This window comes from Epinephelus fuscoguttatus, linkage group LG1 (genome assembly GCF_011397635.1).
Source record: "Epinephelus fuscoguttatus linkage group LG1, E.fuscoguttatus.final_Chr_v1".
NCBI classification, from domain to species: domain Eukaryota; kingdom Metazoa; phylum Chordata; class Actinopteri; order Perciformes; family Serranidae; genus Epinephelus; species Epinephelus fuscoguttatus.
Genome location: NC_064752.1, coordinates 42448455 through 42475088, shown reverse-complemented (window position 1 = coordinate 42475088; position 26634 = coordinate 42448455). Strand labels below are relative to the sequence as shown.

General features: G+C 40.6%; 1 protein-coding gene across 1 annotated transcript in view; it reads right to left on the bottom strand.

The window, feature by feature from the left end:
* Positions 1-26634, bottom strand: part of shq1 (SHQ1, H/ACA ribonucleoprotein assembly factor) — a 51448-nt gene extending 24814 nt beyond the window's left edge. The window contains exons 1-9 of the mRNA XM_049584480.1: positions 26562-26634; positions 25419-25587; positions 25017-25081; positions 16138-16266; positions 15894-16048; positions 15639-15751; positions 15454-15551; positions 8457-8614; positions 7843-7896 (exon numbers count right to left, since the gene is read on the bottom strand). Coding sequence (XP_049440437.1) covers positions 7843-7896; positions 8457-8614; positions 15454-15551; positions 15639-15751; positions 15894-16048; positions 16138-16266; positions 25017-25081; positions 25419-25561 — 915 coding nt within the window. The 5' untranslated portion in view covers positions 25562-25587; positions 26562-26634. The remainder of the gene's footprint in view (positions 1-7842; positions 7897-8456; positions 8615-15453; positions 15552-15638; positions 15752-15893; positions 16049-16137; positions 16267-25016; positions 25082-25418; positions 25588-26561) is intronic.

Genomic DNA, 26634 nt, shown 5'->3' with positions numbered 1-26634 from the left:
GGCTCATCTAACAATCAATATCACTCTAAGTGGACGCTATATTGAAGATTTTTTTCACCGCTTTACCTCGTCTTCAGACAGTTTCTTTGGCACTACATTTTCTCAACTGTTAAACTTCATTATTACTGTGCCACCACTGCCGGATACTGTATTACTCCACAGCTCAGCTGTTTGGGTCAGACAGTCAGCAGTTCATGAAAGAGACAACAAAAACAAGTCAAAATGAGTGATCATGACAGCGACGATGAAGTGACGTTCACTATGGAGATGGAAAGACCTTTACAAACCAAAATATAGAGAAGAACTTTTACAGAGGGAGAATGTACAGGGAGCAATCTCTGTGGAAACTGGAGCCCAAGAAAGACCACAAGTTACCTGGTGGTGCAGATGTGTGTACTGTAAATGATGCCGACAGACCCAAAGAGCTACTGCTGCCATGAGTGGGACTTGAAACACAACTTCAGGATCTTTCTGAACCAGAGGATGCCAGCACTTCAGAAACAGTCTGCAACCTCTGCATCACCAACCATCCAGAGTTCCCTGTCTTACTGAACGCCAGTGTCTTGTGGACCTTATTTTATTTTTCAAAGATAAATTGTAAAAAATGTCCCAGACCAGACAGGGCTTATGACAAATTGTCTTCCATGTTCTTGGCTCTCAGTACATGTTATTGTATGATGACTGATTATTAGACAACCAAAGTTTCATGGGCTATGTTTACCTAATCAACATATAAGTGTTGGCTGCTTGTAGAGGCAAACTAAGCTGGAATAATAGAGAGAATAGAGATGATGTCCAAATTGACTGCAACTAGCCACAGATGTTGAAGATCAATGTCAATTAACAGAATACAGTGAAATGTATGTGGTGAGTGGGGCTTTATTTTGTTTCAACAGCCTGAAAAAACACAAGCATGAGCCATGTTTGAAAGACTGGTAATTTACAAAAGTAAAGTTTCTTTTCCATCTGATCTCGCAACAGCACTTTGTGACCCAAACAGCTGAGCTGTGGAGTAATACAGAGCGTAGCTGTGGCGGCACAGTAATGCAGAGGTTTTACGGTTGAGAAAATGTAGTGCCAAAGAAAAGGGCTGTCTGATGGTGAGGTGAAAAAAATCTTAAAAATAGCACCCACTTGGACTGATATTGATTTTATTAGGTATGCCTCTTTTAAGGTGGTTATGAACATTTTGATATCAACCCCCATCCACAGAAATGTATTGCTGAGCATCCCTGGTGGGACTCCTGCCTGCTATCCACACTGGGGGTGCCTCGACTGCCATCTACTGAAGGCAATACACTGATTGTATTTAAATACCTCATACGACCCCACTTCAAAACTCTATTTCAGCTGTCAGCATTCACACACATTTTTCTGTAGGGTATGTCAGTAATTAAATGCCAATACATAATGGGACACACACACACACACACACACACACACACACACACACACACACACACACACACACACCTCCTGTACAGTTAAACACATACGTATAGCAGGACTACGTATGGTTCACCCATCTAGTCTAGCCAGGGTGCCATCAGCATTTGAAATCCATTGCTGAACTAAAAATCAAAACATGCACCTTAGGTAATGTATGGTGGGCCTCCCATTAACTCCTTACATCAACTTTAAATCCAGCTTTATATTAGAGGCATTATGAGGCCAGGCGTGATCTACAATTTATAGGAACTACATTTACATGTAATCAGTATGTTTGTGTTGACAGGACACAGCTCTGAAGAGGGGCTTTATCAGGTTTACTTGCCCTAATGTGTTGATTAGGGGCTATCGCTTCCTAAGGCAATGCCCATATTACTGCAAATGCATGGCTTCCTCAACAATCCGACCTCCACACTGAGCCTCCTATAGTGCAGAAATTTGAAACACTCCAAAATATTACAAAACTATACCTGAAAACATACTATATCACAGTAATGTTAAGAAGCCATATCACGGCAATATCTCTTTGAGCAATCATTTTATACGTTGAGGTATTGTTCTCACGATACCGGACACTGTTCCAAGAACCCGCTATACTGAGTAATCTGGATAACTCTGTTGAGTAAAATGTGAAACCTCCTTAAGTCTGAAACGAAGTCTGAGGTAACGAGCTGTTCCAGATCAGGTTTTACTCAGCAACTTGATCCAGATTACTCAGTAAAGCAGGTTCTTGGAACAGACCCCAGGAGCAGAAATGGATCTGTATCGATTTTTTTAACACTGAGGAATAAACCTGTGATTTTATCAATTTAATCAAGGATCAATGGTTAACAGATGAAATGGATACTTGTGTAGTCATCTAAAAAACGTGAAGAGCTGGTATTACAGCCTCGCAGTTGTGTGCCCTCGGCAATCAGTCAAGTTGCGGTTGCAATTTACATCCATGTCTGTCAAGACTCCTATGTAGCCATGACAACTGACAATGCCTCAAATATGGAATTAGCTACATATTCTCAAACATGGATGCCTAACACACATCTTCAACCCAGCAGCACAGATGATCTACAATCAGCACAATTCCAAGGTGGGCACCCAAGATTAGTGTCATCTATTCAGTATTTAACGAAATGTCTCCCCTTCTGTTCCTGAGTTACGGCATTGAATAATGGCCAGAGAAGTGTTTTTGCAGAACATTATGATGAAACAGTGATGATGACCTTTGAGCTTTTGGATATTAAATGTCATCACTTCATAATTGGATATTTGTGTGAAATTGTGCCATAATTTGCAGATGAATTCTTGAGTTATGGCCAAAAACATGCTTTGTGAGGTTGCAGTGTACATCTTTTGCACAGCAGCAATCTCTGTCAATCGTCCTCGGAAGAGGACGTCTATAATTCTGCGCCCTCCTCGAGCCATGCCCACCTCCACTTATTTTTATTTTTCACCCCTCTCTCCAGTTCTGCTGTATTAACACCGGGTTTAATATATTTTGCCTCCATCTCTCTGCCCTGCTCTCCTCTACTTCAACACTACTTAGCTCTCTCGCTACTCTACCAGTAGACTACCACATCCACCTGTTGCACAAAACACACACAGCAGTGTTTCCCCTAGGATGGAGTTGTAGCAGCGGAGGTGAAGCACACGCATGAAAAATAATTTTCACATGCGTGAAACTTTTTTGAATGCAAAGCACAGCCTGCTGGGATGTTTCTATGTATCTACTGGCACCAGAAGGACTCTTTAGGACTAAGTACATACAGTACATGTGTGCACAGTAATGAGCGGGTGAAATGTCTGTCTAGCTTACATATGAGGTGTCTCAAGATTTAGGAAAATACAATTGTATTGAACATAATAAAAGTAAAAAGTCACATGACATGCTGCTGTTTTGTGCTATGACCTATTTAAGTGTTGGAAGTTGTTATTTATGTGACAACACCTGAACGCAACACAAGCTCAGGACCAAATGAGTGCCGTGCTGCGCTGCTGTGCGAGCAGCGTGTCTGTCTGTGCGTAACAGCAGTCTGTTGGTGGTTATTTACACACTGTCCATAACAATAACTTTGTCAGCTGACAAACTGCGCTGCGCTCGGGTCTGGTTTGTTCAGGAAAATGCGGCCCGAGCTACTCTAGCGTGCTCACCTGTGTGTGTGGCGTAACTCTGCCGTGTGCAATACAGAGATCAGAGGAGAATTGTCAACGCGTGACAATGTAGAGACAGAAATGACACGATGACATAACACCATAAATAGTATATTGTTATGTTATTATATGAAGTGTCCATCGCGCAAAATAATATGACTTTAGTTTATGAAAAGATAAGACGGAGCCCTCTCCTCTCCTCTTATATGCTTTACTCACAAGTGTGTGAATTGACCTGGATACGAAGCATCGGTAACGCCAAATAATAATGGTTAAAGCGCTAAGACGGAAAAAAAAAAATCAGCAGCAGCGGTGCACCACTGCTAGCTGCATATATGGGAAACACTGCATGGCATGCTGTTTCCTCTCAGTGTCCGATAGCTGGTGGTCAAGCTAATACAAGCTAATCATTCAAGCGCATTTCAATTGTCCATTTCTGTTGCACATTCCCCAACACTTATTTGAATATGAGGCTGTTAGGGACACCTAAACAACATGTGCTTAGAAGTAAGATAAGATAAGATCTATCGATCAAAATTATTTGTGATCGATCAAAAGCCTTAACAATCAATCATCGATAATCGAAAATTGATGCCCATCCCTAGTTGTAACCCTGTCCGTGTGTGTATGTGTGTGTGTGTGTGTGTGTGTACATGCCATTTTTAGACCCTCCCCACTCAGCTCTTATTGGCCAGCTGAGTTTGATAACACTATACTATTGGTGGAACTACCCACGTGCTTCGCTGAACATCAGAAGATGATTCGTTAAATGCTAACTTATACCAAGTTGTTGCCATAAAAAAAAAATAAATAAAAATACTAGAAATGTCCATCAAGCTGGAAATCCAAATTGAGAAAATTTGTGCTCTGGAGATATATCGGGTTTATGAGGGTGGGATGCACAGTCAAACAAGCTAAGAATCTGGACGACTTGTTGGACAAGAGACACGAGAGGCTGGACTCTGTGATTGATTCGCTGTTGATGACTCTCTGTGGGTCCGCAGGATCTGTGGCAGACTAATTCGTCAGCCAAGTGGCCACTCCTACCATGAGGAGTTCAACCCCCACAAAGAGCCCATGTAGGATGAACGGAGGGATGGATGGACAACCTTAAAAAAATAATGCCTCCGGCCATGGCTGTCACTGGCGTGGAGGCATAAAAATGTAACCATGAGACCACCTGAACTGTGTTGGATTGTACAGAAATGCTAAAAATAGGTGATAATGGAGAGCAGGAAACAACAGAGTAAGGGTGTAAACACAGTAACTGTTATTTGTCTGTCACAATGGAGTATCCTTTCAACCACTTGCCCTAGATGCAGCCATCATCAGCCCCAGGAGGAGGCAGAGATTTAACTGTTTCCTGCTGTTCTGGCATGTCAATGTAAAAAGCAAAAGAGCATTTTCTGAAAATACCGGTGTGAATTGAACCCACATTGACACAAAACCTTTTTAAAAATATCCTAATATTGTGGACGTCGACTAAGATTTTAGACAGCATCAAAAAACTCACACCATTCACACACCCTACACACTCAAGTGATTGTCTAGTGGCAGGCTGTGAGCAGACAGACCACACACACATCCCCCCTATCATTTTCTCTTTGAATTGGGAACACCTGTTACTGCTGTTGTACAGGACTCCGGTAATGTGCCAAGTCCAGCGATTAACAACTCCCTGTAGATCCCACTGAACGGATGGAGCCTGGACCCAGACTGTTAACTTCAGATATCAGTCATGGAGCTGTCTCTACTGTGTCTTCAAACATTGATGCAGCTGTCACCATATGTATTTACACAAAGTGAAACCATGTGTGTATGTGTGAAAGTCGCACAGACACATTCACACATCAATATTCACCTCAAGAGTCTCTCTCCTCATTTTATGATACATCCAACCTGTAATACATCCAACCTACCCACCAGTCAAAACAAGTTTGCTGAATGGCTGCTGCTGAGCCATGATCAGAGGCAACCATAAGTCTACAAAAAACATAAGAACTACAAGAGGGTAATAAAAGAAGAGGTGGTACCACTGTTTTGTCTTCTGACATTCTTTGTCACATTCACACTGTTGCTATTTTAAAGAATAACGCTTCAATGTACTCACAATGTTCTCAAAAAGTTTCTTTCAAAGTCTGAAATACAAAATGTCAGCATAGGGTAGATTTGGCCTTTCTTGTTTAAACAACTTTTCTACTTATAGAAAAGATACACTTATGTTAGCAGTTCCTCACCAACCGAACTTGAAGAAGAAAAGAATTGACTCTGTGAGAATGTCAGCATTACTGATACAGAGCAAATGTCTCAACTTTGTTTTATCTTCTGTTTGACTAGGACACAATTCAGTGGAAACTATGCCTTGTTCCTGCCATGATCTGTCTCTGTAGTTGCCCCCTTTTCTGACGAATAAGCATTTATCTTTGCTGACTAGTAAAAACTAATATTGGTGAAAGTATCGATACCTGATACCTTTTTGATACCACGTGTTTAAAACGAGATGATCTCGAATTAATTTTACCATCACTAGTATCAATAGTACCAAAGATATATAACACAGATCTCCAATCAGATTTTTACAGAAGAGGATTAGGGCCACTGTGGAAAAAAACAGTGAGTTCTGACTTTTTTCTCAGAATAAGTCAGAACTCACTTTTTTTTCCCCACAGTGGCCCTAATCCTCTTCCACAGATTTTCATCCCAAGGCAGCACTGATGAAACAACTGGGAAGAAAATCAACTGGTCCTCGAACTGTTGCTGTGACAGCATTCTCTCCCGCAACAAACCCACAACACAAACTGTCTGTGTGTTAACCGACTTTTCTGTACCAGTACAAGCCCCCAGGAAAAGCAACATGCTTTGAAGCTAATTTTACATGGTGGCCAAACGTGGAATTACAACGTCCAGGCCTGTCACGTGATGCCATGAGGCCAAAAAGACTTTTTCCCATTGACCTATATTGTGAAAGAGATGTCTGTAAATCAATAAATACATTTTTGAGCATCACAACCCTCTCTGGATTTTATCCATTCGGCGCCACTGAGCAACTTTCATAGGAATGGAAGGGGATATGCCTCCAACGCCATATCCAATTTTCTTTATACATCCATGTACCAGTACTGTGTGCAGGTTGTTAATAAAAAACAACAACATATATGTCATATTTTGTGTGCCTAGGACTTTTTTTTCTCTTTGCCATGGTATCGAAAGAAGTACCAAATATTGTTTTTTTATACTAGTATTGTATTGAAGTTTTAAATTCTAGTATTGTGACAACCCTAGTTGAAAATATGGATGGGAAAGAAAAATAACTTCATTTGGTCCTTTTTTCATTTCAGTAATTGCTAAATTAGAACAGCAATTGATTCTCCACACGCGGTTGCCTGGTGAGAGGCAGCAGCGTGCCAGCTCTCTCACAGCAGGTTGGCAACATGACCTGCCAACATGTACTCTGAATACACATCTACAACTTGATGGAAACCAGTTCCATCTGTAAATGGGTCTCGCACTTAGCTACCCATACACACTTTCAAAAGCATGAGTGGTTAAGGCTGCCAGTCAGCTGCATGATAAAACAGGAAAAAATAATAAGAGGCGGCAAAATAACAAGGTCAAAGCAGAGATATAAAGAGGGGCAGATCCACACAGTGCAGCATGAATTTAAAAAGTACTCTACTAATTTAGCATCAGACAATGGATACGCATGGACACTTTGTCGAAATAAAAACAAAGGATCAACATCGATGCAGCAGAACCAGAAATATTGTTGTGTTTACGTCCATATTTACCTCTTCCTTGTCTCAACCTGACACCTACATTAACCACAATGCAACTTGAACGCTGACAGTTCTGTCAGAGATTCGGGTGTGTTATGCTAATGGCGCCTGATGTAACCTGTAGACAGCATCAAGCAGAGATGAGATTTTTTTTTTCTCCTTTTTTTTAAACTTGTGGTCTTTAGACCCAACCAACACCGCCTCAAGTGACATCACTTATCAGACTTCACCCAGCTGCCTCTGGAGCCACAAAAGGCTTTACAGGCTTTTTGTTTCATATGTGCAACAGTTTTCTTAAGACTTGTAAACAGACTTTGATGTGCAAAATCTGAGGAGGGCTAGTCTTTCACTAGCATTCTGGCACATTTAAAGTAATGTTTAACTAGGCTGTATATTAAATAAACAACTACATTTGTGAGAGTGAATCACTGACTGCAACTCACCTCATTTCTTTGAGCTAAAACTGACTCACCTCCAGCCAGCAGAGAGTTCCACTGAGTTTTCTGATAGTCCATGGAGACTCTACCTGCGGGGAACAGGGAGACCACTTACCAACTCAACAATAACAGACAGGAAATACTAACACACTATACTGTACAATGAATTCTGCTCAGACAAAAGCATCTAGACACACAGTAAAAATCGGGCAACAAACATTGAAATTGAAATTAACACTGAAATTGAAATTAACTCGAGGACCTGTTCTAAACTCTCAGCAAATTATAATTTCCTGTATGGGAATTAAAATGTTCACACAGTAGACTTTGTTTTTATAGCTGGGCTTTAACTTAACATTCTACTATATCAAATATCACTAGTATTTCATTCACACATGCTATGAACGGTCTTTAACAATGAAATCAGCCCCGTTCACCTTGCCATTCTGCAGCTACCTTGGAGGAGTGACACAAAGGGGCCTGGACTGAGCTCTCGGATCTGCTCGTAATCTCTTAAGGCTCTGAATGAAATGGAAGGGGGTCTAAAGGATTTGAGGATAGAGGGCTTTGTCATCCAAGGCTAAGTGCTGCTCATGAGGAGCTGCCTCTTCACACACACACACACACACACACACACACACACACTTACGTTGTGCTCTCCCTCTGTAGAGCGCACTTCATAGGCATAAGCCAGCAGGATGTCCACGAGACTGAGCCACACTTGGTAACGAGACGTCTTGTCCAGCAGGTAGGAGCGGTTGGTGAATTTTCTCAGCTGCTCCTTCTCGTCATCGGTGAACGATACAGCTGCACAAGAACAAGGATTTTACAGTTAAGTATCTGATTTCAAATCACCCTTAGTCTTTGGTGTATATTTTAAAGGACTGAGACAATGAACAGCAGAAGAACCCAGCAGTGGGTGTAAGAGGCAGTGGTGGTGGTCAGGTTGAGGAGGAGTTGCCTACACTGCTTTAGTTTGCTACAAAAGCTCCTCGTAATGAAAGAGGAAGTGTATGACTTTACAGACTCCACACACCACCAAAGCATCATCACTTAAACATGCTCAAAGCACCGTCTATCAAGATAAAAGGCTTCATGTTTCATTATGGCACTGCTGTGATAAAAACAGCTTAATAAGGTGGGTTTAGTGTCCAACGTCTTTAAACCTATTGCGGGCAACTTCTATGAAACTAACATTCTGTCATATTTGCTGAGACTGTCACTGTATCCACACAGTAGAACATGTGACAGGTAGTCTATGAAAAAAATCATGTTCCTTTGCTTCCTCTTAGTGCTTCTAATGGCATTTGCAGAAATCTACCGTGGCTAAAGGAAAACAACCAATTAGAGCTGAGGAGGTCAATCATGTCAATCACTGCTGGTTAACTGCGGTCAAACTGTCAAACTAGGCAGCACTGATAATACGAATCAAGATTCTCTGACTGCATTGCCTATTTCTCGCCTCGGATGTTTTCAGAAACATATTTTAGTGTACTGTTTAGCTGTAAAATGAAAAGGGTTTCACAGAACAGCTGACTAGTCGACTACCAAAATCTTTAGTCAACACTGCATTTTTGTCAACTAATCGTTCATCTGTGGGTGCAATTGAATAGATGTGGCAATACATCTATAGCAGTTATGCAGCTAGAGGCGCTATGGCTAGACAAGACACAGGGAAACTTGTGCTAGTCTCAAGGAGCTGCAGCATTCATTAGTGCACGAACTGTAAACTCTTTCATACATTCACTTGATATCTTCAATGCTAAACTTAAACTCTCCTCCACTCTCATCCATTCGCTGTCACTCTCTTTTGCTCTGCCACACACTCCTTATGCACACACGCTACATACATACTGGCTCCAGTATTCTCCAAATGACCTAAGCTACCCTTGCATTTGTTTGAACAATCATTTTCGACATTATGCCATGTTAAATAAACAGAATTTAGGGTATTAGGAGAAGAAAAGACTCCCGATATTCCTACAAGAAAGCAGTTGCTTTGTTACTGCAGTGAAACAGAATCTCCAGCTCAGACAAGTCTGCTGGGGGGTTCAGTCCAATTCAGCAAATGCCATTAGAAGCACTAGAGGAGGCAGATGAACATGATTTTTGAACAGATTATCTGTTGCCCATACTTCTGTCAGGATATAGTGACTGTTTCAGCACATATGAAAAAAGTTATTTTTTAGAAAAGTTACCAACTGGAGCTTCAAATGTCACTCGATTTGATAATTGCCATGATCACAGCATGTGTATGCCTGAAATTTATGAGCCGGCTAAGTTTGAAAATGCACAGTTGTCTCAGTTTTGCCCTTCAGCCCACAATTAGCCAGTGATTTCACATCCAAAGCTGAAAACACCAACCTCCTGTCTAAAGTGACTTAATGAAAACAACACCTCTGGAAAACAATGACGTATGATGTAGGGTTAAATGCTCTGGACTGAGATTCCGGTATTTCCTGTGAACTCACCAAAATCTGTGGGAAGCCTGGATTTTGTAGTTTGTGTGTGCATGTCTATCTAGAAGTGCCTGTGTAATCATGAACTAAAAAGCACTGTATGCAATGAAACAGACGTCTTCTCCGAATCTCACAGATGTTATCCGACCATGAAATGCAATTATTATGATAACATATCGGGATCAACTGTCCAGCTGCAAGTCATTTTCATTCTGAAAAAACAGCTTACAGTCCAGCTATTTGGCAAAACATTGTTTGGAACAAGTGTGAACAAAGTGCAGGGCAAAAGGTGAAAAAATGTTTAATCACTCTTGCAGGATGGAGGCTCCGTTCCAAAATCACTGTGCAGTGTGGCTTTCTAGTGTTGCAATGCACACAATGTGGATGCACAAACAAACTAGTTTTTCAAAAGTTGTATGCATTTTCCAGTAACCTCTGCCTCAGGTTCACACTCTTTCACTTATTCACACCCGTTAGGCGATGGCATGGACTGCTGTTCTGGATCAGTTGGGGGCAAAGTGCCTTGTTGAAGCGCAACATGACAGAAGTTGATGGGGAGCAGAGAGAAAATAGGCCAAATAGGCCGACATTCAATTAGGAAAATTCGTAAAGCTAATCCAATTTAGACGTGTATGACAGTTGAACAGCTAGAAATCTTAAGTTTCATCATATGAAAATATCTCAAAACCTCTGCTTCCCTGCTCTCCACAAATTCACTAACTGTTGCCTTTTGAGAGAGACATCTGCTTAATGGGGATCTGTGGCAAGCCTAATGGGGCGACACAAACAGACTTCAATCCCATTTAAGCTATCTCGTTCAGTATTGAGGGGCGCGCTGAATGTCTGCAGAAACATGCTGTAACTCAACTGTTTTTTTCTCGTTCTCCCAGCAGCTTATAAAGCAGCTGAAAGCAATTCCTCTCTCTGCAAGAGGAGAGTAGAGTCCCTGCACTGAGCTCCTGATGTGCAAGAAGCGCTGCTGTGTATTGGATAGAGCACATACAAATACACAAACTCACACGCACAGGCACACTCAATATATATCTATATCTATATATATATGTATATCTATATACATATACATATATATATATATATATATATATATATACACATACATACATACATACATACATATATATATATATATATATCTATATCTATATCTATCTATATATATATATATATATATATACACACACACACACACACTCACACACGCAGTGCTTCAGAATGATCTCCCTGGCTGCAGTGGGAACTTGGCACTGCTGAGAAGGAGATTCCTGCTGCATTACGTCAGGCTTTAGTTCCCTGCAGGCACTACCTGAGTCCCTCGTCTGCACACTGAGCAGAACACACACAGACAGACACAAAGACCCACATGCACGTGCACCCACATCTGCACAACCGCTTCTTCAAACACTTGCGAGACACACACATTGAGAGAAAATTTAACAGACTAACTTGCAGCGATGCAAGCGACAGATATGCAAACAAATTGCCAGGATGCACAGGCCCTTGAGGAATAACATATAAGAGCAAAGATGTATCTAGAACACAAATGTTGACATAGCACAGTGTCTCTAAAAGTGTTTTTGTGGATCTTCATTTACACAAGAATAATCCTGGAGATTTTCTGTGGATATAAGTGCCGTCTGTTCTGAAGAAAGATATTGCACAATACACACAGATTGCAATTAAAAACAGATATTCACAGCAACTTAATACAAAAGCTAAAAAGCAACAGAGCACCAACACTCTTGCAAGTTGGACCCAGCAGCCTCATGATGCCAGTATATCACCCATTAATTCTGCAGCCAAACCAGTGAGGTGAGGTTAGCAGACTTGATAGATTTACCCGACACCACATCCATTCATCTCCTCTCTGGAGCCAATCCCTTCTAATGGGCATTAGCACGCAGTGAATGAGGGCCTCTGCTGATTGCAAATTAATTTCTGACCTAATTCCTCCAGTTGGAATGGCAGCCTGGCTCTTCGCTGCTCTCTACAGGTCCAGATGGCCTGATGGCATGGTGTAAATATGCTTTGTCAAAATACTGCTGAGGGTTGGAAAACCCTTCCAGAATCTCACAAATGCAAGAGGTCAACACGTGACCCTGGATGGCAGATATGGTTAATTTTGTGCATGCACACACTGTGATCATGGCAATTATCAAATCAAAGAGATGTTTAAAGCTGCAATTGGTAACTTTTATAAAAATAACTTGTCATATTTACTGAAAATGTCACTATATCCATACAGTAGTACATGATACAGATAATCTGCATTAGACAATAATATCTCTCCTCCTCTTAGTGCTTTTAATGGTGTAGAATTCACTGCAGCTGAATAAAAACAACCAATCAGAGTCGAGGAGTCTGTAACGCAGCTGTCAATCATGTCAATCACTGTTCGTCAACTGCGGTCAAACTGTCAAACTAGGCAGCACTGATCAAAAATAAATCAAGATTCCGTCACTACATTGCATATTTCTCACCTCAAATGTTCTCAGACACATCTGTTAGTGTACTGTTTAGCTGTAAAATAAGATAGCTTGCTCTGGCCAGTGGGCGGTGCTTGATTTTGGCCGTGCCACAAACTGTCACATTTTACAGCTAAACAGTACACCAAAATATGTTTCTAAAAACATTGTAGGTGAGAAATATGCAATGCAGTAACAGAATCTCAACTCAGTTCATTAGTGCTGCCTAGTTTGACAGTTCACAAGGCGTAACTGACATGACTGATAGCTGTATCAGAGATTCCTTGGCTCTGATTGGTTGCTTTTCATGATTCTTGCAAATGAGGAGGCAGAGGAGCATGATTGTCTTTACAGATCATCTGCCTCATGTACTACTGTCAGGATAAAGTCACAGTTAGAAATTTTTCTTTGACATATTTGCTAAAAAAGTTAACCTACTGTAGCTTGAAATGACATTTAATGAATGATAAAGGAATAATCCTGCATCAAAATTGCAACTGTGATTGATTTATTGTAGTTATCCAAATGGTTAATTGTCAGTATTAGAAATATACAGCCTATTAAAAAACAAATTATATGGGGTTCTGTTAAGGTTAAAAACAAAGGTTACAGGTGTAAAGGTCAAAAACATCCCTTGCCCTGTCTCACCAGGTCTTGTTACTCTTCCTTACTCCCTAAGGAAACAGCTGAAGGTGCAGTGGATTCTGATGGAAATGCCATCAGATGCACTACAAGGAGGAGGAGGAATATGATTATTTTTCCACAGATCATCTGTCTTAAGTACTACTGTATGGATTTAGTGACAGTTTCAGCATACATGACAAAAAGTTATTTAAAAGTTACCAACTACAGCTTTAATGAGTCAGTCTGCTCAAAGTGTAAGCTCTGTGTAGTGGCACCATCTGACTCGGTCAAAGGTCAGACTTCTAAACCCAGCCATAACAAAGTGCAGCAGGTAGAGAGAGACTGAGCTGTCAGGATCATTTAGCCTGGACCCGTGTGTGAATGCAGGCCTGCAGTGGACAGCTGTGGCCTGTCAGTGTGTTGGCCCTGACACTGGAGAGCACAGAGGGGCCAGTTTCTACTTCATTAGCACTTGTGTCCACATCCATCTGTCAGGTGACATATATATCAGACTTAGCAGAAAGGAAAGGAGGTAGAAAGTCTAAAGACCCACATGGAGGAGCAGTAGTCACCATTTTAAGTATACGACAAACAGTTAAAATCATGAGCATGCTTTCCAGATTTGCTGGCGAGCCGCTTAAATCTCCTGACCGATGCCGTTCTTCACACTCAGCTGAGGCTAATGCTATTCGACCTGTCAATCAAGCCATTAAGTTTAATTTGGCCCATTTATCTACGCCTGGGCTCCCAACTGAGGCACTCTGTCTTAGAATGCAGAATTAGGCGAGGGAGCCAGCCGGGCTACAGAGAGCAGTAATATTCATTGGAGGCTAAACTTCAGGCTGTGGCTAATGGCCTTTGCACTGCTGACTGATGGCTGCTCATCAGCGACGGGGCCCCTTCACGCTGGTGGAAAATGCAACCAGCAGCACTCCTTCCTGTGATAATGCTATCTGTTTAATCTAAATCCTCTCTCAAGAGTACAACACCCATGCACTACACATAAGCTGTGGCTATGAGCCACGTGCCTGCTTAAACAGTGGAAGTGCGGGAATTAGCAGGCTGTTAGAGGAGCCGAATGGTACAATTAAATAGTCTCTTGCAGTGCCGAGGCTTCGTGAACCATCGCTCCTGTGCAAGAGGCTGAATGGAGAAATGAGGCTGGGAGGCTGCAGCCAACAAGCAGCACGTCTCAATCTAAGCAAATGAGCCGTTGATTTGAAATGGATGGGAACTGATTGCAAAAAGAAACCCTGACTTTAGAAAAAAAAAAGACACTGAAGATGCAGGAAGGTAGAGAAACTCGCCTTTTTTGGGGGAAGTTGTCACATTTTAACTCAGCAGATGTTCTTGTTAAAATTGGTCAGCATGCAGCAGAGAGATGTAGTGATTAGGGAAGGTCCAAGTTCAATCTCTCATAATGGGAAGTGTTTTTCCTGTTGAAGAGCCCTGAGGCACTTTGGCAGGGAGTGCAGCTCTGTTGCTTTCTCGCTGACCTTCCTTCTAGAAAAGGCCAGTGAAAAGACTCATGTGTCCTTTGGGGATTAATATATTGTCAGAGAACAATGTGAGTGCCTTGCAGGCATGAAATCCCTGCCAACAGATTCCCGTTTGGAGCTCTGCATATAAACTATTTCAAGTAACAATAATGCCAATGGAAGTTTTGGAATAGTCCTGCTGGGTGTAGTGGAAATGGTAAACAAGAGTGTTTTAATTTGGTCAAATAACTTCAAACAATGCATGATTGCCCTCTCAATGTTTGAAACTTTACGCCACCTTCTGGTAGCCTTTGGTCACTACTTTGTTGGTTCCTTTTAACTGCTCAAATGATTCTCATGTATAACGCATCACACTGCAAACACAGACTTCATTTTGTCTGGTTTTTATATAGAATCTTTATCTTATCTTTGATGTGTTTATTGTAAAAACTCTGTTCGCTGGAAACATTTTATTAAAAAGAAGAAAATTTGTGTTACTGTTTTTTGAAAGCAGCTAAATATTAGATTGATCTGAGCAGCACAAATCAGTTTAAAGGTCTGTAGATCACATTTTTCAAAACTTTTTAAAGGGATGACCTTACCAGCTTCTCCCTCCTGCTCTGTAGAGGGACTCAGCTTCGCCCACCACGGCCTAAACTTCAACAGCCCCTTGATCTCATCATCTTCAAACAGATCAGCCCTGAAACAACACGTTGACATTAGCAGACAGCACCGAACGATAAGTGATGTTTTAGGAAGTCAGAGGTTTTCACTTTGATAAACTCACAGGTAATGGTCAGGAGAAAAAGCAGATGCCTCTGCGTCCAGCCGTGCCTGCCTCCTCTCTGCTGCTGTCGTTCCCTCTGGGTTCTTGACATCAATCACATCGCTCAGTTCCTCCTGTCAGGAAATTCCCAACAAAAAAATTTGCAATGTCACCTTAACTTTTTGTATGATTCTTTTTAGCAACTTTTTCTGATTATATTTAGAACAGATGTACAGACTTCACTGATGAGGTGATAATCCGGATCTTTAACCTCACCTGTAACCTTGCAAACACTCCTGACCTCTGGTTGCCAAAGCCATATTTCTGCAGGGCGCTCAGCTCCTCCTCAGAGCTCTCCTTGTACACCTCCTGCTCCACCTGCCAGTCAAATTCTTCTTCATCTTCATCATCTACCGCCCCTTCACTGCATCCTTTGGAAATGTGAAGAAGTTATTGAAAGTGCTAGCTTAATTGAATTATTATTTAAATCTAATTAATCTGCTGTACAGATTTGACCTACCTGTGCTTAAGTCCTCTATCAGTGGTTTTGCTGAACGGGAGCCTTTTGGGGCGAGGAGACTTGTCAGCATCTGAAGTCCTTCAAAGTGTTCTCCAGCTGTTTCCTTGGGGACCCAAACAGTGACGAGACCTGGCGAGACAGGGCATGAAGCAAGGGACGCTTTTTAACCATTACAGAGCTCGTTTTCAGTGACATCACTCCACATAATTCAGACGTCTATGATTTCTAGTATTGAAACGACAAACCAGTTGACAGAGAGTTTAAGTTTTAACTAACAGATATCACCATGAAACTTCCCCAGCTGATGACTTACATTAAGACAATCATTTTTTTATTAAAAGACTTTTAAATGTTATGTTTAAATATACAAATAAAGTGCTGTCTGATTAAATATGCAGTAATTTGCATATATCGCCAGAGCAGAAATCTGAACATTTTTGTTTAATTTTGGTTTTCCAGAGGGAGATTTGGACATCTCCTTTTACCACTCCATAAATCAAAACATACTGTCAATAGCTGTTAAAAAAATCATTGTTTGCCATGTTATTAGGAATACTACTGTATATAAATCAGGCTATAAATGATACATAAACCAATCCCTATGTAAAAACCTTCAGAATATAGATAGGAAAAACTGGAACGTTTGGTAGAGCTTAGATTCTCTGCCCGCTAAGCTATGATTTGATAATGTTACAGGCTACATATTGTAGCGACCCTGCAGTAAATGTTCTGTTATAATGTCAATGTTCTGTGAGTTCATGGCATGTTTGGGATTGAATGAGGTGCGGGGTGCGAGTGTGACGGGGATGAGGAGGGCTGTGTGAGTGCGCGTGCTGGTGTGTGTATGAGCGAGCTGGAGGAGAGAGCAGGAGTGCACAGATGGAGTTATAGCTAAGTTGTTGTTTATTGGTTGTTTTGGCGTGGTTACGGCCAACAGTAACCTGTACTGTTGAGTAATAAACAGTGATTAATTGCCGAATAACTGCGTCATCCTTTCCACATGTCCTGGTGGACGCTACAGTATTATAAAAAATAAAATTAAACCACACTTTGTATGACACATAAAGTTACAACAAACTTAGTTACAATGTTGCAACATTGTGCGTGCACAGCCCTTCACCACCTGGATCCTAAAATAAACACCTGTTTTATTACATAATCATGCTTCCGTGTTGCGCCATTCATTAAGATCTTATATTTCTGTCATTCAAATAACAAGACTTGTGGTTTAATACTCTTAATTATAGCAGCCAACTTATTGAAAAATGTCGGGTTTAAATCGGGCTCGGGCCCATAATTACAGTTAATTGGACGGGCCGGGCCGGTCCCGGACATAACGTGCACGGGCTCAGGCCGGGTCGGGCTGGATTTTTTGGGCCCGATCTAAGCTCTAAAGTTTGGTTATGTTAGTTCTGATGTGAAGATTTCTGGCTCAGAGTAAAAAAACAGATGTTTTGTAAAACTCCATACATTTTTTGACAAAAACTAAAACACTAAAGGCGAATTGGGTCGAAACTTTTAACTACCAGATATCACCATAAATTTCCCCAGCTGATTACTGCCATTAAGACAATTATTTTTTGCATTACAAGTTTTCTGAAATATTATGTTTAAATATGCAAATGAGGCATCAACCTATTAATTATGCACTTTTTGCATAAATTACCAGAGCACAAATCTGAATTAAAATGAACCTTAATGTGCATTTTGGACATTTTATTTCTACTAGTCTGACAGAGGACATATTATGGAAGCAAAATAGCTCCAAATCTCAAAATTGACCAGTGCATGAGAAAACAATGTTTTGACCTCAGATGTCTCCCCTTAAGGAACTCATGTAACTGTACCAATGAGTTGGTGATGGCAGCGTCTTAAATGACAGCATGCGCCTGACTTAGCTCATTTTAAAACAATAGGAACTGAATACTAGTTTTGTGACTAGCGACTGGACAAAATAAATTAAGCTTCTATTAATATAATACGAGAAGTTATATTTTGTTTTGAGATTTTGTAGAAACTGTCAATTTTTATTGACAAGAGGAATTGATCACAAAAACAGGCAATTCTTTCAACCTAACAATTGACTTCAGATTTTTTCCCATAACAGCATTAATCACATATTAATTATAATATTCATACTACGATAAGAAAGAAATGACTATGCTACAAACTGATAGACGATATATGTCAGAAAAGAAGATTTTACATTGATGCCTGACAACATGTGAGAGGAGAAGATGGACAAACACACAACTGATCACAGACAAAAAGCAAAAACAAACTATAATTGATTGCTTTTTGTACGGTCATTCATTTCAACTTGAAAGTATCTATTCATAACAAACGAGGGCCATTAAGTGGTTACTTTACCAACTGTTATTAAAACTAAATAGGCAATACACCATGGATGAATAAGGCCAATTTGGTCACACCACAGAGATAATCTGACAGTCGCCTAAAAGACCTCATAAAATTTCAATGCACCCAAGTGTTAAAGCTTAGATGTGCTTTACGATGGGAGCTGACTAATTGCTTGAGTTGCAGGCCTTGCAGAATGGAGAGCCTGAGAGAGGGATCTTAATGATTGCTCATTATAAGTCTAAACAAGGACACTCATTAGCGAGGCTTTATTAGCAGATGTTGCAGGCTTATTTAGACACAGCGAGTTAACTGGGGCCATGCTGACAGACGGGCAACGAGGTGTCAGAGTCCATAAGGCAGATGTCCCCATAAAGACAACTTCATTAGAACCGATTATGTACAACAGAAATCAAAGGCGCATCAGAGTGACAGACAGTACCGTACAGACAGTAGCGTACACACAGCAGCGAACGTCACCCCAATACTCATTATAACGTTTCATTTGCTTGTTATATACTTAAAGAAATCCTACATGAGCTCCCTGTCACTGTGATTGAGATATTACAGGCAGCCTGCAGGCTGTAATCATTATGACATTACAGATGGCTCCAGTGGCCCTTTAAATGGGATGAAATAAAACACGATCAGTAGGTTAATTTACCCCGGCTGATTGACTGAAGTACAAACTAAAGACACCCCGGGGATCAATCACTGCCTGCAACGAGAACCATGTTTCAGCCAGTGCCTTGTAAGAGAGTGACTGGTCATCAATACCACGCAAATCTGTTTCTATAAGGACCAGGATGTGTAAAGTTTCCAACTGCAACAACTACATTTTAATTTTCACCCTGTATTGTGTTTTTTGTCTTTTCACCAACTACAAACCCGAAACATGCCACACACAAATCACACACCATGTTGCAGTCCACTTTGACTTACATCCTTCAAGTCCTTGACCTAATGAAAAGCACTGTTGTAACTATTTGTGCTGTATGTATTTCAGCAAGCATGATGGTTGGTCTCGCTCAGCAATTAACTCCATCTCACTGATGTGATATCACTGTTAATAGGGATGAGAGAGTACACCATCATCACTATCTGTTCAACCTACTACATCATCTGTGTAACTGAGCTTCAGATCAATGTCTTTGACCACAAGAGTCAGAGAACTATTCATTTAGAGAACAAGCGTTTTATAAAGCGAATGAATAAACTAAAGTGAATCAAAATATAAACACGACACATGCATGCACTATTAAGAAGCAGAAAGTCAAATGCACAAACTAGAGTTTTCATACTTAACACGGCTTTCTTTTTGATTGATTTTTTATTTCTATTTGAAATATTCAGTTTAAACAGTGTCATGTTTGTGTGTGTGATCATGGGTTCTTCTTACTACCTAAAGTTTTTGTATTATCCTAAAAACAAACAGAACATTGCTCCTTTTCTCTGATTACACAGCTCCCAAACAGAAGCACATGGCTAATTATTATGCAGAGTGATGACATCAGCGAGGGTGCTTCTGGCCCTTAGGAGCCCTTTTGCTTTCAGGATAATATAAAAACATTAGGCCCTGCGATCAGGTGTGGATATTGACACATTTTATTCAGATGATACTTAAGCTTGACCCGAATACTCATTCCATTCAAGTATTCGGGTCAACCCCAATTGTTAACTATAAAAAACTGATCAGTTAATCTTTTACGAGGTGACCAAATAAAGACAAAGGCTGCGGTCAAATAGCCTTTTTGCTCATGAAGACTCCTAACTGAGTGAAATGTCGAAGAAGTATCTCTGTGGCAGCCATGATAAGCTAAGGAAAGGTGCTTCTATGCTTCCTTTCTTATCTCCTTTAACATAGGGGACACTGGAGCATCCTTTAACAAAAAAGAGAGGAGATAATGCTGTCCCCATTACTTGCAGCAGCAACATTTAAACCGGCACATCATTTGACCATTCACAAAAAACAACAATATGCCAATCTTGCATAAATTTAACAATTATTTCCATACAACAATGTTTATTGGGATTCATGTGATAAATAGGAGTGGACAGCAGAGTGAGCATCAGCAACCACTCTCATTGTAACATCTATTTTGTTTCACTTTTGTGACTGGTAGCCTATGTTTCTTTTTTAATTTTAATTCAAACTTTGGTAATGAAGTATTATTTTTCACCGTGTTGCCTACATTTAGATAGCGTGCATTAGGCGTGAGCTGTATCATGTTATTATGATATACCAGGGCATTTCAAAATCCCTAACGTAAAATTCGCAATACCATCAAATATAAAGACACTCTTCTTTCTATTAAATGCATATGGAGATGCTGTACTAAGGATGTATTTTATGTAATGCACATCACACGCCACAAGAGGTCAGTCTCTACCAGTGGAACAGGCAGCTGAGCAGCCAAAAATAGCATCTGTGAGTGATGGGGAGAACGTTACAGGACAGATGAAAAGCTGGCAATCAACAGCTAAGGTAGACAGCACAGGAAAAAAACTACACATTTTCTCATCTGACTCTGTGAATTAAAGGTTTTCCAGCCAAACCAGAGTTGGTGATTGTTGCAGCAGTGACTTACCAAGACAGTTTGGGCGAGTTTAACTTTGTGTCTGTTGAGTTTGAATTAGAGTTCTCAATTTCAACCCGAGCCCGACCCGAATAAGCCCGACGGGTCGGGTAGGTTTGGGCCGACTAAGTAAGTTAATTGGGGCGGAAGAAAAAAAAAAACTGTGTCTGTCAGAGAAGCGCACTGTGTGAGGGTGTGACAGCAGCACTAACACACAATGCTGCTGTCCATGGTTCTCACTTCTGAGCAGCCTGTGAGGAAGAAAATATGCATGTCTGTTAAGATTATTCCAAATCCATTCATTATTCAATGTTATGTTGTTCATATTTGAAGGTTATAGTTACCGTTTTTAATAAAGTGTTCGAGTTGAAGTTGAAGTATCCTCTGCTGTGTGTGTGTAAGGGGGATGATAATAGGGCTATAATAATTAAGCAAGAAGAATATACGAATTATAAAAATAAAGAATGCTGAATTCCGTTCTGACGAAAAAAAAATAATACTAAAACAAGATATGCTGCTGTGAAGTGTGAGCGAAGTTCAGTCAGTCAGTCAGCGTTCAGGTGCAGGGAAAGTGTTGAGAGCGGCTGCGGCTCATTAAATGCAGCAGCGCAGCGCTACATGATGCACAATGTTTGCTCTCCCCCACGCTGACGTTGAAGCTTGTCTGTCTGGTAATATTATTTTGGGACATGAATGATTGGTTGACTTTAAGTGATTAAAGATACTGTATTTGAGCCAGGGAAGGGAAGCCAGACTGCTGAGGCGCACACGGGGAGCATCACTTGGGTTCAGTCGGGCTCGGACCCAGTGATGTATGTGATGATGTCGGGCCGGGCCGGTTTCGGGCTTCAAGTCCCTCAGGTCATTTCAGTTTCGGGTTGAATTTTTGGGCCTGCTGAGAACTCTAGTTTGAATTAACTTTGTTTCATGATGAAGGAAAGAAACTTGAATTCAGAAAGTGTATGGTTGTATTATTCTGTTCAATAAGGAAAACAGGTGTGAGAATATTCCCTTTCTTGACATTGTGTGAGTTTATTGCACTTAAGAAGCTAAGCGAGTTTTTCAGACATGGGATGTACCATCATAAATACATACACCATCATATACCATATACCCCAGTGAAATGTAAGGAAGGTACTAAGGTTTGAAAAAAAAAAACAACAATGCCCAAGCCTAGCACTCAGGTTTTATTTAAAAAAAAAAAATAAAAAAAGGGGGTACCCTGCCTCTCGTCCAATGTCAGCTGGGAAAGGCTCCAGCCTCCCCGCGACCCTCAACAGGATAAGCGTTACGGAAAATGAATGAATGAATATTTGGTGTATAAAAACCAATACAAGGAAGACAGTGTTTCCCATACATTCATTTATCTGTGGCGGTGCGCCACGAATAAATTATCTCCGCCACATATAGATTTTTCTGCTTTTGGCGCTACCTGTTCGACCTCGCTCATAAACACATTATAATGGGACTCAGTGTCTGTGAATGTAGCTTGTCGTTACAATTCCGGTGCAATAGGTGGCGGTATGCATCGTAAAGACGCACTTAACACACCTGGTCCACCAGAAGAAGAAGAAGCAGCAGACGTAGTAGCAAAACGGATCCAAAGACCTCTCGGTACAAATATGTGGGCAAACAAGTCCAAAAGTGGTCCGAACAACTCTAACTCATCATGTTATATTAGCTGTTTTATTAGCCTGTGTCTGTATTAACATAGCTGGAAGCTCAACATGTGCAGAGACATTAACTCACGCTGTTAGTAGTGTTAACTGCAGCGCGAGTCCAGTAGCAGCTCGCCAACCTGTTAATCAATTACAGCGGCTCCACTGGCAACGGGAGCGGCACGACAACCCCCGTCTGCCGCGGGACAACTCTCTATTTTACGCGGCTCTTCTATTTTTGTCGCGCTATGCTCCCCTACGCGACCCTCCAGCAGATAAAAACTATATGAAATAGTGTGCTAAACGAGCACAATGTGTTTTTAAATGAATAAACCATTATCAGAGGTGATATGAACCACACCACCACGAATAGATTCCTGTCCTGTGGGAAACACTGGAAGATGCACTTTTAGTCTATCTTCGGAAGTTTGTAGTGTTACCATAGCAGACCGACGTCAATAACATCTGCTGTTGCAAAATTAAATAACCTAGTGTAAGTGCAGTCGGCTTCTCTTAGTACTTGGATGTCTTTCTTTTTTTTTTTTAAAGTCCTTATGACTTGTCCTTCACATCTCTCCTTCAGCTAATTACGTTTTCCATCAAGGTCAGGGCAAAGTGTTTAGGAGAAGACATTGGACTACGTTTTTTTGACTTTTCAACTGCAGCCAACAAACCCAGTTAAGTTACACAAATGTGGGGCATCCTGGCCTAGTGGTAAAGACACAAACCACTAAACTGCAAAGTCCTCAGTTTGATCCCAGCCAGGGACTGTTGTTGCATGTCATACGCATGTGCCTCTTTGTTTTTACACATCCTGTCTGTGAAACTCTCCAATTAAGCTGAAAAAAGGTTACACTGTTTTTAAACCCCTGTTCAGTATGCAGACAACTGGAATAAATATAGCTCAGTATGCTGAGATAACATTTGTACAACTTAGAAAAAAACAAGATACTGGAAAACTGTTTTTCCCTTGTTGAAAGAAAGGTCAGCACATTTTGACAAACACCAGAGGGAAAAACAACAGTTAGAACTTAGAAACATCCTGAAAAATATTGCTCTTACTTGTTTCAGTCATTGTGTTGACAAAAACACAGATGAAGTAAAATGAATGGAAGATATCAGATCCTCCAGTAGGACGTTTAATTTTTGTTTTCTCTTGCCTCTCAGCTGTTTCTCTGGCTCAATACTCATGGGGTGCTGATATTCAGATATGTAATCACATCATAGTTTTAGACCAACAGCAGCAACTTCACAGCAACCTGAGACACCGACTTAACCATATCTGATCGAACAAGAAAAAGGTATGTTGAGCTGCTTGCTTGTTATCTTGCTGAAATGCACCCACAGGCATTTTATTATGTAACATAACCATACAACCCATGACAATTCATGCTGCTTTATCGCAATTGCACGTTACATTAGAGCTGCAACAATTAGCCGATGGGAAAAAAATCAATTGGCAACTTTATTTTATTATCGATGAATTGTTTCTCTCATTTTTAAAGCAAAAATGTCAAACATTTGCTGATTTCAGCTTCCTAAATGTGAGAGTTTCCTGCTTTTCTTTGTCATTTAAGATAAAAAAACGAGTCTTTGGGTTCTGGACTGTTTGTTGGACAGAAGAAGCACACTGAAGACGTCACTTTGGACTGTGGTAAATTACTATTAGCACTGTTCACAGTTTTTTGACATTTTATAGCGTAAACAATTGATCAATCAACCATCAAAACAATCTACAATCACATAATAATGTAACCTAGGGCGATATGGCCCTAAAACAATATGACAATATTTCAGGGTATTGTTGCGATAACGATATTTTTGACGATATGACAAATTATTGTCATTTAAGGAACATAGATTTACAACATAGTAAGTGATAGGTTTATGACAAAATCACTTGATGACACAGACTCCCATTATGCGCACGGCAAGAGAGGAGAGGGACAGATGTTGTGCTGCTGCCGGAGGAGCCGCTGAATGAGTTCCCTCTGAGCGGTAAGTCGCTTTAAGAGTCTGAGAAGTCCGGGGCTGTTCATAAAACACTCAGGACGCTACAGTTTATTCGACACTACTGAAGCTGCTCCTCTTTTTGAAACCACCGCAGACTCTGTAATAGTTTTGCTTTCAGCCATGTTTGTTGTTGCCGTGGGTAACAGTATGGCGACAATGCGTCAACAAGTCGAAATATCGTGAGTATCATGGTATGAATCTTTCATATGATGTTAAAAATTATACAGGTATTGCTGTGAACAAGATGATATGGCACACTCCTAATGTGACCTACCTTTATCAATGTCAAATTTAGCCTTTTCTCTCCCATCCTCCACTATTCTTCCAGGAAGAGATAATCTGAAAAAAAAAAAAAAAAAAAAAAAAATACAAATAAAAATAAATAAATAAATAAATAAATGAATAAAAGTAAAACACACACACACACACACACACACAGACAGATGAAGAGTCACTAATAACAAACACCCTATTTGATTTATCTTGTCAATTTTATATTGACATTGAGACCAATGGTCAGAAAATAAATGACAGCATATTGAAGTATAAGATAGATGGTGCTACATGATGAGCCCATGTTTAACTGCTTTCATCACTCCCTCTTTCAAAGCTAGGTGTCAGAGGTACAAACAGTTTTCACTGAGTTGCATCAGATTGTGTGTGTTGGTTAACTCACCTGAGAAAGTAAGGCTTGGCATAGAACTTAAAATCTGTTCCTTCGATGTAGAGATCAAACTCTGATGTTCTGGTGTAGGGCACACGGATGCTGAGGATCAGGTACTCTGGATCTTGGCTCAGGTCAAACGCCGGAGTTATCATTGTGAATACTGATGTATAAAACAGACCTGTAGCATCAATGACAGGAAGAATCACAAGCTCTGGTTACAGTGTGTATGGTTGCATTGCACGCTAGTCTGCAAGACTGTATGACAGCCCAACTGACTGTAGCATGCCACCTTGTGGTGACTCCATTAAGTGTTGCTGTAGCTGAGCACGTCTCCACCAGCAGCAGCCCACATGTGCTACACTGAGAGTGAGAACTGTAAACATAGCTTGTGTAAAACTAAACGACTCGTTTTCTAATGCAGAAAGTAATATAAGATGTTTTACTTTGGCTTCAAATAGGCTTTTAACCCGCTCCTTCCGTCCTCTTGTTTAGAAAGATTTTCATACCAAACTGCATTCGGAAATCTCGACATTTTAAAAGGTCTTACCTGTTGACAAACGTGTGTAACTTTTAAAGCACTGTTAAACCCATTTTACTCACTTTACTGTTCCGGAATTATGTTCGGCATAGTTCTCATCTACCCAGAAACACGTTTAAAAGAGATTTACCAATGTTTACAAGATATTTGCTGAAAAAATCTCATGGAGCTACGTCAGCGATGAAGTTGGGGACTTAACGTGCAAAAAATCATTAAGGTCTAAATTTTGTCTATAGCAGAGTTTATATTGGCTTACATCTATTCCGAATTTAACACTAGACCCTAATGATCAGTCGACATTGAGTAATTAACTATGAAACGGCCGTATCTGTCGATGAGCTTTACGCCACACTCATTTCACAGTTTTTTAAATGAAGTTTTGTTTCGTGGTTGGCTCGCTATTAGCTTGTCAACTAAAGCTAACACATGATTGGTCTCCTCGCGTTTGGCTAACATAGCACCCAGCAGCTGTGCTAGCTGACAGGTTAGGCGACCGCTACCTAACACTACTTTTATTCAGCTGCATGCGGTGTAAACGGGCTGTTTAAATCACTTCAGTGCCAGTCACTAAACACGGCACAGTTAACATGGAGTTCATAAGGATATACACTTACCAGAAAATTACTGAGTTATCCCAACAAGCTTCAGTGGCAGCTCTCAGATGTAGCGCCCATGTTTTACCGTAGT